This window comes from Vombatus ursinus, unplaced genomic scaffold (assembly GCF_900497805.2).
Source record: "Vombatus ursinus unplaced genomic scaffold, bare-nosed wombat genome assembly UNPS02014773.1, whole genome shotgun sequence".
Taxonomy (NCBI): Eukaryota; Metazoa; Chordata; class Mammalia; order Diprotodontia; family Vombatidae; genus Vombatus; species Vombatus ursinus.
The window spans coordinates 2,565,269-2,580,857 of record NW_020954551.1 but is presented as its reverse complement, the minus strand read 5'-3'; the positions used below and the strand labels follow the sequence as shown (position 1 = coordinate 2,580,857).

At 43.7% G+C, this 15,589-nt stretch overlaps 1 protein-coding gene across 3 annotated transcripts; it reads left to right on the top strand.

Annotated features, from left to right (window-relative positions):
• Positions 1-221: 221 nt before the first annotated feature.
• Positions 222-15,224, top strand: ASB14 (ankyrin repeat and SOCS box containing 14). 3 transcript variants are annotated; one of them, XM_027863706.1, is made up of 10 exons: positions 222-343; positions 1,382-1,436; position 1,467; positions 2,195-2,326; positions 2,412-2,570; positions 4,304-4,549; positions 8,076-8,247; positions 12,076-12,619; positions 14,174-14,327; positions 15,046-15,224. In XM_027863706.1, exons 1-10 carry the CDS (start codon positions 222-224, stop codon positions 15,222-15,224), a joined length of 1,764 nt encoding a protein of 587 aa, XP_027719507.1. The 3 variants fall into 3 exon arrangements, with proteins under 3 accessions (XP_027719507.1, XP_027719505.1, XP_027719506.1); XM_027863704.1 differs by lacking the exon at position 1,467 and having other exon boundaries at positions 1,382-1,418; positions 2,176-2,326; XM_027863705.1 differs by lacking the exon at position 1,467 and having other exon boundaries at positions 2,176-2,326; positions 4,304-4,563; positions 8,096-8,247.
• The last annotated feature ends 365 nt before the right edge of the window (positions 15,225-15,589 follow it).

Here is a 15,589-nt window from a genome sequence, read left to right as displayed (position 1 = left end):
AACCAATTCAGAAAACAATGTAAAGCTCTCAGAATCTGGTCTTTTTAAATGAAGTTTAAAAAATATATTTTTCCCCCCAGCATTTTCTTCAGTGATCAGTTCTACCCCTGTGGCAATTTTCTTAAATGCAGCTGTAATTTGGAGTTTACAACTGAGGACAAACAACAACGACAATAATTTAAGCATTGCTTAGATTGTGGTTTAAAGCAACACACACACGCATGAATAACTACAGCACCGATGAAGACTTGGACGAAGACATTGCCACCCAATTTGTCATTCAGCAGAGTTTACAGGATACGCACAAGCCAGAGACCGTACAGCATGCAGAGGACAACGACAGGTAATGGCGTCCTCATTGTAGATACGTTGAATGTGTTATTTATGACAATACTTGTGATAGCTCATACCTATATAGCACTATGAAGCCAGGAAGATCAGGGCAAAAGTCCCTTCTCTGATACATAGTAGCTATAGGACCCTAGGCAAGTTACACAATGTCTCGGTACTCAAGGAAACCCTCTAAGACAGGATTTCTTAATCTTTTTTTGTGTCCTGGACCCCTTGGGAAGTTTAGTAAAATGTAAGGACCCCTTCTCAGAATCATGTTTTAAAATGCATAAAATAAAATGCACAGGATTAGTCAATTAGTAAGCACCTGGTATGTGTTAGGCACTGTGATCACTTTGTAATTACAAAAGAAACTAATCCTATTGAAAAACAGTTATCAAAATATTTTTAAAAAATTTTACAGACTCCAGGTTAAGAACCCCTGCTCTGAGACAATAAATTGTAGTGCAGATGATAACAGGCATTGGTGGAGGGAGTTATTTCACTTACGAGTTCCTTAAACTAGTGAAAGCTCAGGGCTATCCTCATCCTTTATCACATAACAAAACAGCTTCTTCAAGTAACCCCCTAAGAATAGGTAATACCTCTATGATTACTCCTCCTTCACAGATTAAAAAAAGAAAAACTCAGAGAGGTTAAGTGACTTGCCCAGGGTCACATAGCCAGTGTGTGTCAGAGCTAAGACAGACCTTTTGGTTTCGCATATATTGCCGTCCTTCCCTGACCCCTCACTGCACCATCCACTTGGTAGCTTCTGACTTGTGTTTTTCATTCATTAGTCTTGTTTAACACCATTGACACCATAGATGCAAATGGTCACTACGCACCAGTGCGTGCATTTTAGTTTCTCCTACAGTGTGTGGTTTGCTCCGTGCCTTATTGTGTTAGTTACTAGGAATTGCTTAGTCCTAGATTTCTTTCCTAGATCCCTAATGTCTTCATTTCTTCTCATTTGATGTTAAAAAAAAAACCTATTTTCACCCCCATCACTGGAGTGGCAATTTCTTTCTTTTCTTTATTTTCCTTTTAGTCTCCATTCTTTGTTGAGCCCAGAATATAAGAAGATTGTTGAAGCAATCAAGGCAGTTAAGTACCCTCCTTATTCTACCCTCAAGGGTTTATGGTAAGATATGATTATAATAATTTAAAGAACTTTTTTTCCCTTTGGGACAACGGAAGCTACTTCCCCAGGCAAGATGGTAGGAAGGAGGATAAATTAACCGTCCAGGCAATAGAACGCTTCAAAAGCATTAGGCAAACATGGGCTGTTCTTGGAACTGAAAGGTACCTTAGAGATAATCTAGTCCAATCCTTTCATTTTGCAGATGAAGAAACAGGGCTCTGAGAGGATGTGACTTGCTTGAGGTCACAGAGGTAGTAAGTGGTAGATCCAGTCAGGCAATAAGCATTTATTAAGCACCTGCTATATGCCAGGCACTGTGCTAAGGCAAAAGAAAGACTTTGAACCCAAGTCATTTGACTCCAAAGCCAAATTTCCACCCCGTTTATTGGACCTTCCACAGGCAACTGATACCCAAACTCCATTTTTCCACCTCATGTGCTTTGTGCATGTGAGGCAATTGGCTAACTCGGTGAACAGTCATTCAACAAACCCATTCACCCAACATATCAGCTACTTGCTGTGTACAAGGCACCGTGGGGGAGGCTAAGTCAAACAAAATGCCGTTCAGGGAGTTTGCTCCAGTAGGCGGAATGAGATTGGCACAGATAGATGGGTCTAACAGGACCCAAATGGGCAGCAAGGGTTTATAGGCTGAGTCTGCTCAGGGGAGGGGGCGGGAGTCATGGCCCTGCATGCCAAAGGTGAGCTTGTCCTCTACAGGTGAGGAAGATGCTCTATCAAAGCTGTCTGTGCACTTTTCGGCATTTGAGGAGACGGATCAGACGGGCTGGCTCCCTTTGCACCATGCGGCGACCCAATTAAACAAACACATCTTGGAACTCACTCTGAAAGGTAGCTGCTTCCCTTGGCTCCTCCCTCCCTGCTCCTAGGGAGCCCCTCCATTACTTAACCTCTTTTATCCAATGGGGTCTTTCAGGTTCACCACCCAGACTATGGGAGCAAACTACTCGGAAAGGTGAGACTCCACTCTTCTTGGCAGTAGACAAATGCCTTGTGGAAAACACCAACTTTCTTCTTCTCAATGACTGTGACTGCAATGCTCAGAATGAAGAAGGCCATTCTCCTTTACTTATGGGTAAATGAAAACCTCCCTTCCTTAATCAAGGGTGGCCCAACTCAAAGGCTCCACAGAGGTGAATAGAGAATTGTGGTGAAAATTGTTGATGTTGGTGAAGGATTTTTGACAGATTTTAGAAGAGGACCTTTGGGGAATAGAAACAAGCCCCTACTGGCTACCTGAGCATCAAAGCACAGGTGCTGGGCCAAACCCTCAGAGCTGGTCTTTCCTTATTGTCCTGGGTGCGAGGCTCTTCCTTCTGTCACTCTGGTCCCTTGTAGGCTTTCCCCTGCTGCTAACACCTTCCCTCTGACATTACCTCCCCTTTACATTATCCATAACTAGTTGTTTGCATGTTGTCTCTCCAATTAGATTGTAAGCTCCTTGAGGGCAGGAATTGGCTGGCACAGAGCAGGTGCTTAATAAATGCTTGTTGACTGACTGACAAGGTGCCCTGTCCCTACAGATCTATGCCCTCCCTGACATCCTCCTCACTCCCACACACAACAGCTCCCCATTACTAGCATATTCCTAATACCTCATTTTGTGTCCCCTATTAATTAGTGAGTATTTATTAAGCAATTACTATGGGTGAAGTTCCTGTCCTCAAGGACCTTATTTTCTGTCAGAAAACCAGAATGTACAATATTATTTAACAAATACTCTGAATCTTTGAAAGGGTCATGTTGCTCACTGGGGTTGACTTTGTCTCCCTTTGGCATTGATTGTAACTCCTCCATGGTTGCCACTAGCTGAAGAGAGCTGTGCTCAGTCAATACTATACATATGGCGGAGGGAGAGAGGGTGGGAGGCTTACCTGGGGTGTGGCTATCAGGAGAAGAGGTGTATCCAGTTACACAAGAGGCATACCCCCGGTATGAGGCCAAGTCTGCCTGGGCAGGGGAGGAATGTCAGGGCAGTATTATCTTTGCCCTCTAAATTTCTAAGCTGCAGGGTAGGGGAGGGGGAGCAAGCCTTGAGTTGAAGCTGCCGCTGTCAGGAGGTAGCCTGGTGGACAGAGGAGGAAAGGGGGGATAAGAAAGGCATTCCCAGATGGTGCTGTCAGTGTCAGCTAAATTTTCTATCCTTGGACACAGCCCTGGTGGCCCTACCTTAGTTAAAGCTCTTGAACTTGGGCAACAACCTTCTAGAGAGCAGCGTCTCCAAATTTGGCTCAGTCGGTCCTTGGATGGGACACACGTCCAATACCTGGACCATATTTGGTGTCTTACCAGCTCAGAAGGACCTTCTAGAGCTTATACTTCACTGTTTGGCCCTCAAGGACTATTGTCTCCACACATCAAAGAAGAACTTGAGTGGAATTGTTGGGGAGGGGGGTAGTAGGCATTTGTATGGGACCTACTATGCACCAGGCACTGGGTTAAAAGCTTTCTATAAATATCATCTCCTTTGATCATCTCTTTGTGAATTATTATTCCCATTTTACAGATGAGGAAACTGAGACAGAGGTTAAATGACTTGTCCAGAGTCACACAGCTAGTAAGTGTCTGAGGGCAGATTTGAACTTAGGTGTTCCTGCCTATAGGCCTGATGCTCTATCCACCATGCCACTAGCTACCTCTGAATATCTGGCAAAGAGAATTTTGCAAAGGAGTGACTTGGTTTTGTATTCGATTTTCAAAATAGGGCAAGCCACCATCAGACCTGAAGGGGGTGAAGGTTGTTTGCCCTCCTAGCCTTTAGCTCCTGTTGGGAAAGGATGACTGTGTCTTTCTCCCATGCTCTCCTAGCTGTCAAGCACCATTCCTATGACATGGCTTCCTTGCTGATCACCTTTGGCGCCAAAGTGAATTTGCGCTGTGCTAACAAGAGGACGGCATTGCATGAGGCTGCCCGGCTGGGCAGGAAGGACATGGTGGACCTCATGCTGCGTTCGGGGGCTGATCCCGACCCGCAGAGCACCTATGGATTCACGCCACTCGCTCTCGCTGCCCAAGGTGGGCACACGGAAGTGATGGAACTCTTACTACAAAAGGGTAAGCAATTCCGGGTGTGGTGATTCCCTCCTCTGATGCCTATCTCCTAGACAGTCCCCTGAGGCCTATAATAATAAAATGATTTTCCCAGCCAGGGTCACCTAGTTAGGAGGCTTGAGAAGTGCGCCTTGAACCTCCCACATAGATTTGGAGCTGGAAGGAAGTTAGAAGGAACATTAAGTCTAACCTCCTCGTTTTGCAGATGAGGAAACTGAGGCACATAGTGATTGAGTGATTTGCCCACAGTGACACAGCCAGTGTGCCTTCCTGCTTGCTAGCTCAGCACCGTATTCATTCTGCCCCAGCATCTCCTAATTATCACTACCTGAGCTACAATCTCTTAGGCTAGGGGATGGGAAGCTTCTTGAGGGCAGGGACCGTCTCCCTTTTGTATTTCTATTCTCGGTGCTTAGAAAACTGGCTTGCAGATTCCGGTAGGTGCTTCATAAATACCTGTTGATTGATTAACATGCCCATTTAAAGATGGAGCAGCTAAGACTTATCCATGGTCATACAATTAGCCAATACTGGAGGAAAGGCCCTTAAAAAATGATGGAAGAGAATTATTTGTGTGCACATAGTAGGTGCCTTATATCATGGCGTGAATGCTGGAATAAAAGAAAATCCTGGTGTCTAACTGAGGTTAGAGTCTCCTACTTGGTACGCCCTTTTGTTGCTTGGGGTTTTCACTGAGATTCTGCCCGTACTTGCTCATGTCCCAGCCTAGCATGTCTTTCTCCATTCTTTCTCCTTATTCAAATCCTACTCATCTGTCTAAGAACAGGTCATGGAACAACAGAATTTGAGACCTAAGGTCCCTCTCATTCAAGTGATTTGCTGGTTTTTAGATCCGAAAGAGCCTTAGAAATCATTGACACCCAACTGCCAATTTTACAGATGAGGAAACTGAGGCTTAACTGTTGAGGTTAAGTGAGTCAAGGTCACACAGTGGGAGAGATGGGATTTGAACCCAGATCTTTTGAAAACACAGTGGTCTTTTCACAATATCACTTGCCAGTTTCATTATCTCGTGGAGAAGGGAGCTGAGGCCTAATTCATTTCAAATTAAATCCAACAGATGTTGGGTGCCCACTATATGCATGGCTCAGAGAGGGTGTGATAAATTTATTTAGATTTAATTTATTTAATTTAATTTATTTGTGATTTAATCAGAGAGTCTAGGCTAAAATCTCATCTTTAAAGGGACCAAGTCACCTTATCTCTATGGGCCTCCGTTTCCTTACATATAATATGGTAGGATTGGGTTAGATCAGGGGTTCTTAAACGTTCTTGTGTAATGGACCCCTTGGGCAGTCTGTTGAAGTCCTGGGACCCTTTCTCAGAATAATGTTTGTAAATGCACAAAATAACCTACCTACCATCACAGTGATAGCGAACTAAAGTCACCGAAATATTTTCTAAGACAAGTCGATGGTCCTCAGGTTAAGGGCTCCTGGGTAAGATGACGCTTCTGGTCCCTTGTGCTCCCACTGACACCCAGTACTTAGAGGCGGAGAAAATGGGACTGGAACCCAGGTTCTGCCCAGTCCTAGATCAGCGCTTTTCAAATGAGATATTTGTAAAGTGCTTAGCACATAGTCGGCACTTAACAAATGCTTGTTTCCTCTCCCCTACTCCATTTTTTAGGGTGCCTTCCCCTGTCCCTAAATTGCATAATCACATATTCCTGGGGTTGGAAGGGTCGATAGAGGGCTGGGGCACAAGGGGAAGACTGCGTGGTTTGGAGTCAGGGGACCTGGGTTCATTTCTATTCCCTGCGCTACTTTGGGCAGGTCACTTCCTCTCGCTAGGCCTCGGTTTCCTCCTCTGTAAAAATATGATCTCTTAGGGAAGTAAGGACCATTCTAGTCTGAAATCCATGAACTTATAACCTCAGAGGGTTATAAGTCCAACCCATACCTAGACCTAAATTCCTTCTACAACCTACTGGACAAGCAAGTGGTGATCCTCTGCTCAAAGACCTCCATTGTCTCCCTACATAGCCCACTTTGGGCCAACTCTCATTCTTGGGGAGTTCCTCCTTCCTTCAAATCTAAATGGGCCTCTCTTAATCTTCCACTCACTGCTCCTTTTCTGTCCTTTGGTGCCATGTAGAAGAAGCCTTCTAAGCCCTCCTGACCCACCAGCCCATACCCAGCTCACCATCCTCTGAAGCCAGAAATTCTGGTTGCCCCTTCCATTCATTTGGCATTCAGCCCTTGTTCATGGTCCTGCCTTTTCTTTCCAACCAGACTGTAAGCTGACTGAGGGCAGGGATCCCTTTTGCATTCCCAAAATTCCAAAATCAATGCAACCAAAATTAAAAGGAAAGCAGGAAAGTAGGAACAAAATTTTATAGCCAGATAAAGGCCTCATTTCTCAAATATAGAGAACTGAACCAAATTTATAAAAATAAGAGCTATATTTCCCAATTGATAAATGGCCAAAGATAAGAAAGGCAGTTTTCAGAAGTAGACATCAAAGTTATCAATAATCACATAAAAATGCTCTAAATCACTATTGATTAGAGAAATATAAATTAAAACAACTCTAAGGTTCTACCTCACACCTATCGGGTTGGCTAAAATGACAGAAAAGGAGAATGACAAATGCTGGAGGGGATATGGAAAAGCAAGGATAATAATGCACTCTTAGTGGAGTTGTGAACTGGTCCAACAATTCTGGAGGACAATTTAGAACTATGCCCAAAGGGCTATAAATCTGCAGGCATACCCTTTGACCCAGCAATACCACTACTAGGTCTGTATCCCAAAGAGAGCAAAGAAAAAAGGAAAAGGACCTATTTGTCCAAAAATATTTATAGCAGCCCTTTTGTAGTGGCAAAGAATTGGATATTGAAGGGATGCCCATCAATTGAGGAATGGCAGAACAAGTTGTAGAATAAGATTGTGATGGAATGCTATTGTGCTGTAAGAAATAATGGCTTCAGAAAAACCTGGGAAGAATGATATGAACTGATGCAAAGTGAAGTGAGCAGAACTAGGAGAACACTGTACACGGTAACAGCAGTATTGTAAAGATGATCAACTGTGAAAGAGTTAGCTTCTCTGATCAAGACAATGATCCAAGACAATTCCAAAGGACCCATAATGAAAAATGCTATACATCTCCAGAAGGAGAATTGATGAACTCTGAGTGCAAATTGAAGTATACCTTTTAAAAAAGCTTTCTTTATGTTTCTTGCTTTCCATTAATTTATTTTCTGTTCATTCATTTATTTGTTTTTGTGCCATGGCAAGTACGGAAATGTTTTGCATGACTTCACTTATAGAATAGGTAGCATGTTGCTTGCCTTCTCAATGGGTAATTGAGGCAGGAGGAAAGAGAGAATTTGGAACTCAAAATTTTAAAAAAGAAATGAATGTACTCCTAGAATTTCATAGTGTCTATACGTGGTAGATGTTCAATCATAATGAAGATAAATAATTGGGGGGGGGGGTGCTGCAAAAAGACTCTTGGGGCTCTGCATCAAAAAACTCCAAACAAACTTTATTTGTCCTCCCAGGGGCCAATGTTCTCTCACAGGCTTCAGATGCTTCATCCATTTTGCTTGAGGCTGCTGCTGGAGGAAATCCTGACTCTCTGACTCTCCTGCTGGAATATGGAGCCGATGCCAACGTCCCCAAGAGTTCAGGCCACTTGCCTATTCATGTAGCAGCTGATCGAGGCCATTTGTTGTAAGTCCAAATGTTATTAGAATCATTTAAAGTCCAAAGAGTGTGCTTTGCAACGATGGCTTCCAGTTCAATTCAGTTTGATGCAATTCAGTTTGATTTGATTCAATTACATTAGGTCCAGTTCAATTCCACAAACATTTATTAAGGGCCTATTATGTGCCAGGTTCCAGAAATTAAAAAAAAAACAAAACAGCCAACACTATTCTTGCCCTGCAGGAGCCTACATTCTATTAGGGAAAAAGCAGCATGAACCCAGATAAGTTAAAACCAAAATAATGTGTGTGACCCAAAAGTCTGGGTTTAGTTTGAAGTTCTAATAACTTTGAAAGCATAAATGCCACAAACTTAGCAAAAACAACCCGCAAAAGGGTAATTACTTAATTTTAAAAAGCATTGCTTGTTTCTTATTAAAATTCAACATAGGCACCATCTGGGGCTATACGTTGCTCTAGTCAATTTTTGAACTTTGGTGTTGACTGAAAGGATTGCATTTGTAGCCACAGGCTTTCTTCCCTTCATGAAATTCTCACCTAGACTCTCTGAGAAGGAAGAAATGCTGAGGCGGTAGAATTGACAAGATTTGGCATCTGATTGGATTTAGGGAGGGGTCAGTGAAGAGTTGAGGACTTGGGTGTCTAGGAAAGAGCTAGATCTCAGTAATCTTTGTAAGAATTCCACAGAGGGAGAAAAGGACTTTTAATAATCCAGAACTGTGCTTTACCATAAGGCCACATGGGAACTGCAAGCATGAGCCCACTTTTCCCTGGACTCTGTATATTCTTGTGAGACAGAGTTTCCTAGATTTTTGGGGGAGAATGTTTTGTACCAACTCTACCACCTTAGTAAATATCCCTTTCCAAAAACAAATTAACCCTGGCTGTCTGAGGATCACTAGGAAGCATATCAGATGGGGGTTTGTGAATATGCATAGTACCGGGAAACCCTCAACCTGTTGAGGTTGCCATAGAAGCTATCATTGCCGTCTGTGGACCCAGCCTGTTAGCGCAGTGCATGTGGGGAGAGTGACCCCACAGGGGCTGCTACAAATGAATGAAAAAAAAATACTAGTGCTTACTCTGTGCCTAGGACTGTGCTCCACACTGGGGATTCAAATATAAAAGTGGACAGTCCTCGTCCCAAGGGACCTAACATTATAATGGGGAAGCAACACACATAAGGGGGTGATGGCCAGCCAGCTAGGGTTTGGAAATTCACAGGCATGGTAAGTGGAACCACAGGGTCATAGATTGACATACCCTTTCCAGAAGAATCTGATGGGACTCTCCCAATTCGAGCACGTCCCAAAAGATTTCTGGGGCCCTGTTACTTCAGCAACTCGTGGACAAAGTGGGCAACACGGTCTGCTATTGATTTTGGTCTCCTCTAGGAGATCTCATTGTGAGTGGGAAAATGCTGGAAGAGACCAGTAAGAAGCTGTTGAAGATTTTAGAGCAGCTCCAGTTGGCTGGTCTAAAGCTAGCAGTTAGGTGACACACTGGGTAGAGTGTTGGGCCTAGAGTCAGGAAGACCTGAGTTCAAATTCAGCATCAGGCACTTATTAGCTGTATCACCCTGGCCGTGTCACTTAGCCTGTCTGTTTCCTTATCTATAAAATGGGGTAATAACACCTACCTTCCAGGGTTGTTGTGAAGGTCAAATGAGATAATTTTTAAAGTATGACTGGCACATAGCATGTACCTAATAAATGCTGTTCCCTTGCTGTTGGCCAACAAATAACCATTTTGCTTGAGCACCGATCAAATATGCGGATCACAAAGTAAGTCTGTGGGGAGCAAATATTGACCCCGCAAAGGCAGAAATGCTTGTTACATGGTTGTATCCAAAGAATTATCATGAACTGAACATACTTGTATGATTTGGTGATTATCACGGATTTACAAAAAAACTATGCCTTTGATGTAAAGTCCCTTAATGATTATTTCCCTAGACAGATGACTGGGAGAGGCCATAAGCATCGGACAGAAGGGAAATTCAAACAGCATTCCAGACAGAAGAAAACTTTCAGACTTGGTGCATTAGCACCCTTCTGTGATAAGACATGGGACCAGACCTTGAAGGAACTAATTGTCTGCCATATACATGCACTAGTCATGCTTTAAGTTGATTAAAATAAGCCTTTTGTGTATCCTGCTATGTTCGAGGGCTTGGAGGCAGTCTTATGCCAGGAGAGAGATGGTGACCAGAGCCTAATTTATTTTCCAATAGGGGATTCATTGATCATGAGTGAATGCCATTATCTCATCTGCAAGCTGGAGTTCTTGGCCTTGAAGTGGGCTGCCGCTGAAAAGTTTCAAAAATGTATATTTGGGAACAGACACTAACTGATCTTTATTCTGATAAGTACCAAGTTTGATGTAACTTGACAGGAGTGGGTGTTTGTCCTCACCAACTATGAATTCAGCATATGAATTCAGAGGAAAATGGATGCAGATACACTATCCTACTGGCCCTTTGTCTCAGAGGACCCAATGCCTGGTACATAGATAGATAAAACATTTATTGAGTTCTTAGTATGTGCTAGGTACTGGATTAAGCTCTTCAGATACAAACACAAGTAAATAAGACATTCTGGGGAAAAACAACATAAAGAGGAGTTGGAGAGCTGGCTGGGGTGGGGGGTAGCTATACAGGGGCAACATGCCTGGTGAGGAAGAGAAGTCCAGAGAGTGAGTCAAAGTGAGAGTAAGGTGAAGCCTGACAGGGCCGTTTTTGAAGTAGTGGTCTGGGCAAGGTAGTCATTGATTGGGAGAGCGAGGTCTCAGGGTAGAGGTTTTGTCCAGGGAGGGAAGCTGATTGGTGAGGAGGAGGAGAAATCCAGAAAGTGAATCTGGGCACGAGTGGCATATAGTAGGTGCTTTACAAATGTTTATTGGTTGATTGATTGATGAGAGATGGTGATTTTCAAAGCTAAAGGCACTCTGTAACTCAAAAAGAGGAGGGGCCCCAGCATAGGAAAGCTGGGCCAGTCCTTCACGGCTCATTGATGGTTTCATAGCTCAAGGATGACTATCAGTGAGCCGAGATGCAGGCTGAGGTTCCACGAGTGGCGATAGTGGCCAAGAGGAAGGGATGTGAGCACTAAGGAGGCATCAAGCTTGGCTCCGTCACCACTGGTGGCAGAAGTTGGGCGTCATGAATGGAATACTGCAGGGGAGGGGGGAAGGCACAATGAGTGTCTGTGTTACATAGGAGAAGACAACTCCAGTCCATGGCCAGGAAACTACAGGGTAAGGTTGGATCTAGCGGCCAAGACGCCACCGTAGTTCTGGGGTGGAATAGATTCTACCGTCCCTGAAGGTTAGGCAGTAGGCATAAGAAGTTTAAGACCCGAGTCAGGTACGTTCAAAGAAAGATGCTGCTCACTCATTCACCTGGAGAACAGCAACAGCCACCCTGAGAGTCAGCACAGATTCTTGTTTCTGGAAGGGAACTGGAAGATGAATAGCGCTGTGGTGGCAATGGACTGCTTTTTTGTTGTTCAGTTATTTCAGTCATGTCTAACTCTCTGTGACCCTGTTCGAGGTTTTCTTGGCAGAGAAACTGGAATGGTGTGCCATTTCCTTCTCCAGCCCATTTTACAGATGAGGAAACTGAGGCAAACAGGTTCAGTGACTTGCCCAGGGTTACCCAACTAGTGTCTTGAGGCCAGATTTGAACTCTTCCTGACTCTAGGCCTGGAGCTGTACCCACTGCACTACCTAGCTGCCCAAATGGACCACTTTGCCCTAAGATATATGCCATGGATTGGTACTGAAGCTTGAGGATATTTTGAAATACGATTGGAAATTTTTCTTTTTTTGTTTTCAGAGCGTTAAAGATTTTGGTCCCCGCGACTGATTCCGCTGCCATTAAGAGAAGTGGGATCAGCCCCCTTCATTGTGCAGCAGCTGGAGCACACTCACAATGCCTTGAGTTTCTCCTCCGAGTCGGATTTGATGCCAACTTCATGCTTGATCAGAAAATTCGCAAACACTACGATGACCAAAGAAAGTCAGTCCTATATTTTGCTGTGTCAAATGGCGATGTCGCCTCAGTTAAGCTGCTCTTGAACGCTGGGGCGCTGCCCAATCAAGACCCAGTCAACTGCCTCCAGATAGCCCTCAGAATGGGTAACTATGAGCTGGTAAACCTGCTCCTCCGGCACGGAGCCAACGTCAATTATGTCTGTAGAGTGAATCCTTTACATTTCCCATCAGCTCTGCAGTACACACTCAAAGACGAGATCATGCTAAGGTTGCTGCTGAACTATGGGTATGATGCGGAGAGATGTTTTGACTGTCCCCATGGAGACAAAGTTCATTCCCGCTACACTTTTGAAGGCTGGACCTCAACTGTCATCCGAGATACACTGGTAAGCACTTGGTGTGAGTGACGTTACCCTGGTGTGGATTTATGTGTGTAGGGATCTCACCATTGAATTGGAAACAAACGGCCATCACAGATAGGCATAGAAAGTCTATTCCTTATGGAAGGAACAGAAATTCTCATAAAATATGAGTGAAACAATTGAAAATGCCTCATTGCCTTTGGAGAGATGCTGTCTTAGAGGGCAGAATTATAGCTCGAATGAATGATTAAGTCAGCCCTGAGTTCTGTCATGTGACTTCGGGAGCAGACCCCTCCTATGTGCAACCTTTATTTAAAATCTCACATGTATGTGAAGTGTCACACACGTGACATTTGCTTGCTATTTACTAGCAATACAACATATACACATTTATATCCGTGTGTGAGACTACACACACATCTTGTTCTGTCCGGCTCTTAGGCTGTAAAATGGGTCGTGAATTGCAATACAATGTACAATAAGCTTCTTTGACTTCCTCAACCAATTCTAATGCTCAAAGACCTCAAGGCATAGATCGAGAAGCAAGTCAGTAGATAGTCCCTTGACTCTCCAACATTGAGAACAATAGGAAGTCCATGGTGGAGATGCAGATGGTGACGTTCAGAGAGCACCTCTGGAACAGCATGAAATGACAGAACTGGACAAGTAAAGTCTCCCTAAAGATGTCGGTGTATGATATCTCATGGGCTGGGACAGACTGTGCACCTCACGGAAGACAGAACCATCTTCAACATTAACTGTTGAAGATGCTACGCTCCTGAGCTCTTCACCTAACTTGGTGAGTTCTATCATAGCCTTGAACAAAACTCATCAGAATATAAATTGTGTTTGGACCACAGGTTTGTTCCATAGCAATGCGAGAATGTATGGGCAGGGCCACGAGAGATCAGCTCTCTCACCTCATGTTACTAACATCCAACCCACTCAAGGTGAAAAGTGAGTTCTATCATGATATAGACTAAAATGGATCCGTGATCTCATTGTTTGGAACGTCCCCTCCAATTTTCTCCCAAATTGGTAGAAAAAGAATGCTACCTTAATGACTCTTTTCCAAAAAGGTGGTTTCCATTCATACATCAAAATTACTTAAGATTCCTTGAAAGATATAAAAATAGAGAAAACCTCATCTGAAATCCTTCTGGTTAAAAAACAAATGTCAGGCAAGGTATAAACAAGGAGACATATGCTTGCTAGAGGTATACACCATTGTCGGGGAAGCAATCCAACAGAGTCTGCCTTGAAGAGGGATTCCCTATGGATGGTGGGGTCCTCCTCGACGCTCCTGTTTGAAGATAACATCATGTTAGGACAGGGATGGCACACACAGTAAATGCTCATGAAATGTTTTCTATAATCTTAGTGCTGACAGGGGCTCTAGAGAGTCTCTAGTACAATGCATTTTACAGATGTTGGAGTTGAGGCGTTGAGGGGTAAAATGCCTTGCCCAGGATCACAGAGGCCCAGCTCTCCTGACTCCTACTGGGTACCTTGCAGTCTCTCTTGTAGAACAGCACTGATTACCAACTCTGATGCTGACGCTGTCCTTCTCTTCCTCAGTTCTGCGAGGTGATCACTCTGCCTTGGCTGCAACACCTCTCGGGTAAGGTCATTCAGGTGATGCTCGACTACGTTGACAGAGTTCAGATCTGCTCCAAGCTAAGAACGGTACTCCAAGAACAGGCATCGTGGGCAGAAATCAATTCAGTCCTGAGTAAGTACCAGGGCTTCTCAGCCAAAGTATTGATGGCACCTCTTTTTTCACCTTATTATTGAGCCGCTCATTTTCCTGGTTGAAAATTGGACGTGTAGGAAAAAAACCCTATTTATGGTTTGTTGCTAGTACCCTTTTCCTCTGGACCCCAAAGTAACATTATTAGGGTTTTCTGTGAGTAGTATTTCTTCCCTTTCTATGTAAATCATGGTTCAATTCTGGGGTCACAGCAGTTGACTGTAGAAACCAGTATTGATAGGTCTCTCCAAATTCAAACTTTTGCATCACGGGGAGCCTTCTTCCCATCTCTTTACTGCCAGATGCCTTCTTGTCTTCTCATTCTTCTTGGTGATCTTGGGGACTTAGCATGTAATGAGGTCAGGACTTTAATGTGAAGTCCTTAGGAAATGTGGTTGAAAAACAGTACAGCCAGGTGCTGCTTCTGGTTCTCACATGAAATGGCTACTTACTGGACCTCACATTTCTGATCTCACAATACTAAACAAGTCTTGACCAGGGTGGGCAGAAATGAGAAGCGAAAGCACCATTCTCCAGTACTAAATAATGTTCATTTAGAAGTCAGTTTAAAAAAGGAAAAACGCAGTAAAAACTGTATCGTTAGGCCATTCTTATATCCTCACTAACTGAACCCTAAGTTCATCCAAAGATAAAGCAACTAACTCTTGGGACAATTCACCATTTTTTTTTTCCATTTTAGCAAACCCTCGTTCCCTAAAACATCTTTGTCGTCTAAAGATTCGGAAATGCATGGGACGCTTACGTCTACGCTGCCCTGTCTTCATGTCATTTCTCCCACTACCTAATCGACTGAAAGAATATGTACTTTTCAGAGAGTATGACCTTTATGGACAAGGATGTTTAAAAGGGACCTGGTAATTGAAATACTCCAGAGCAAACGTTTTGCAGCCAGGTTCCTTAAAAATAGGAAACTATTCAGTCTCTCTCCTGGTTCTATCTGTCATGTATAATATGCACATTTACCCTCTGCCTTGCCCAAGTTGTTCAGAACCCACCCATCCATCCATCTCCATGTAGAGCAGATAGTGGGTATACACAAATACACTTGGGATCAGTGATTTGTCAGCTTGAGGAGCTTGGTTGTGAACTCCCTCCAACAACTGATGAAAACCAGTCTAGCAGAGAGGTCCCAGGGAACTGTCAGGATCACATGGAGACTGAGACTTGCCCAGTGTCAGACATGTAGGAAGGATCAGAGGGTGGATTTGAATCCATGTTTTCTG

Bases quoted from the DNA above. Each gene is read 5' to 3' on its own strand.
- ASB14 (XM_027863705.1), top strand. From the start codon at position 222: ATGAATAACTACAGCACCGATGAAGACTTGGACGAAGACATTGCCACC. The intron at 1,437-2,175 runs GTTAAGTACCCT...TGCATGCCAAAG, and splicing joins TTGTTGAAGCAATCAAGGCA to GTGAGCTTGTCCTCTACAGG. The intron at 8,248-12,075 runs GTAAGTCCAAAT...TTTTGTTTTCAG, and splicing joins GCTGATCGAGGCCATTTGTT to AGCGTTAAAGATTTTGGTCC.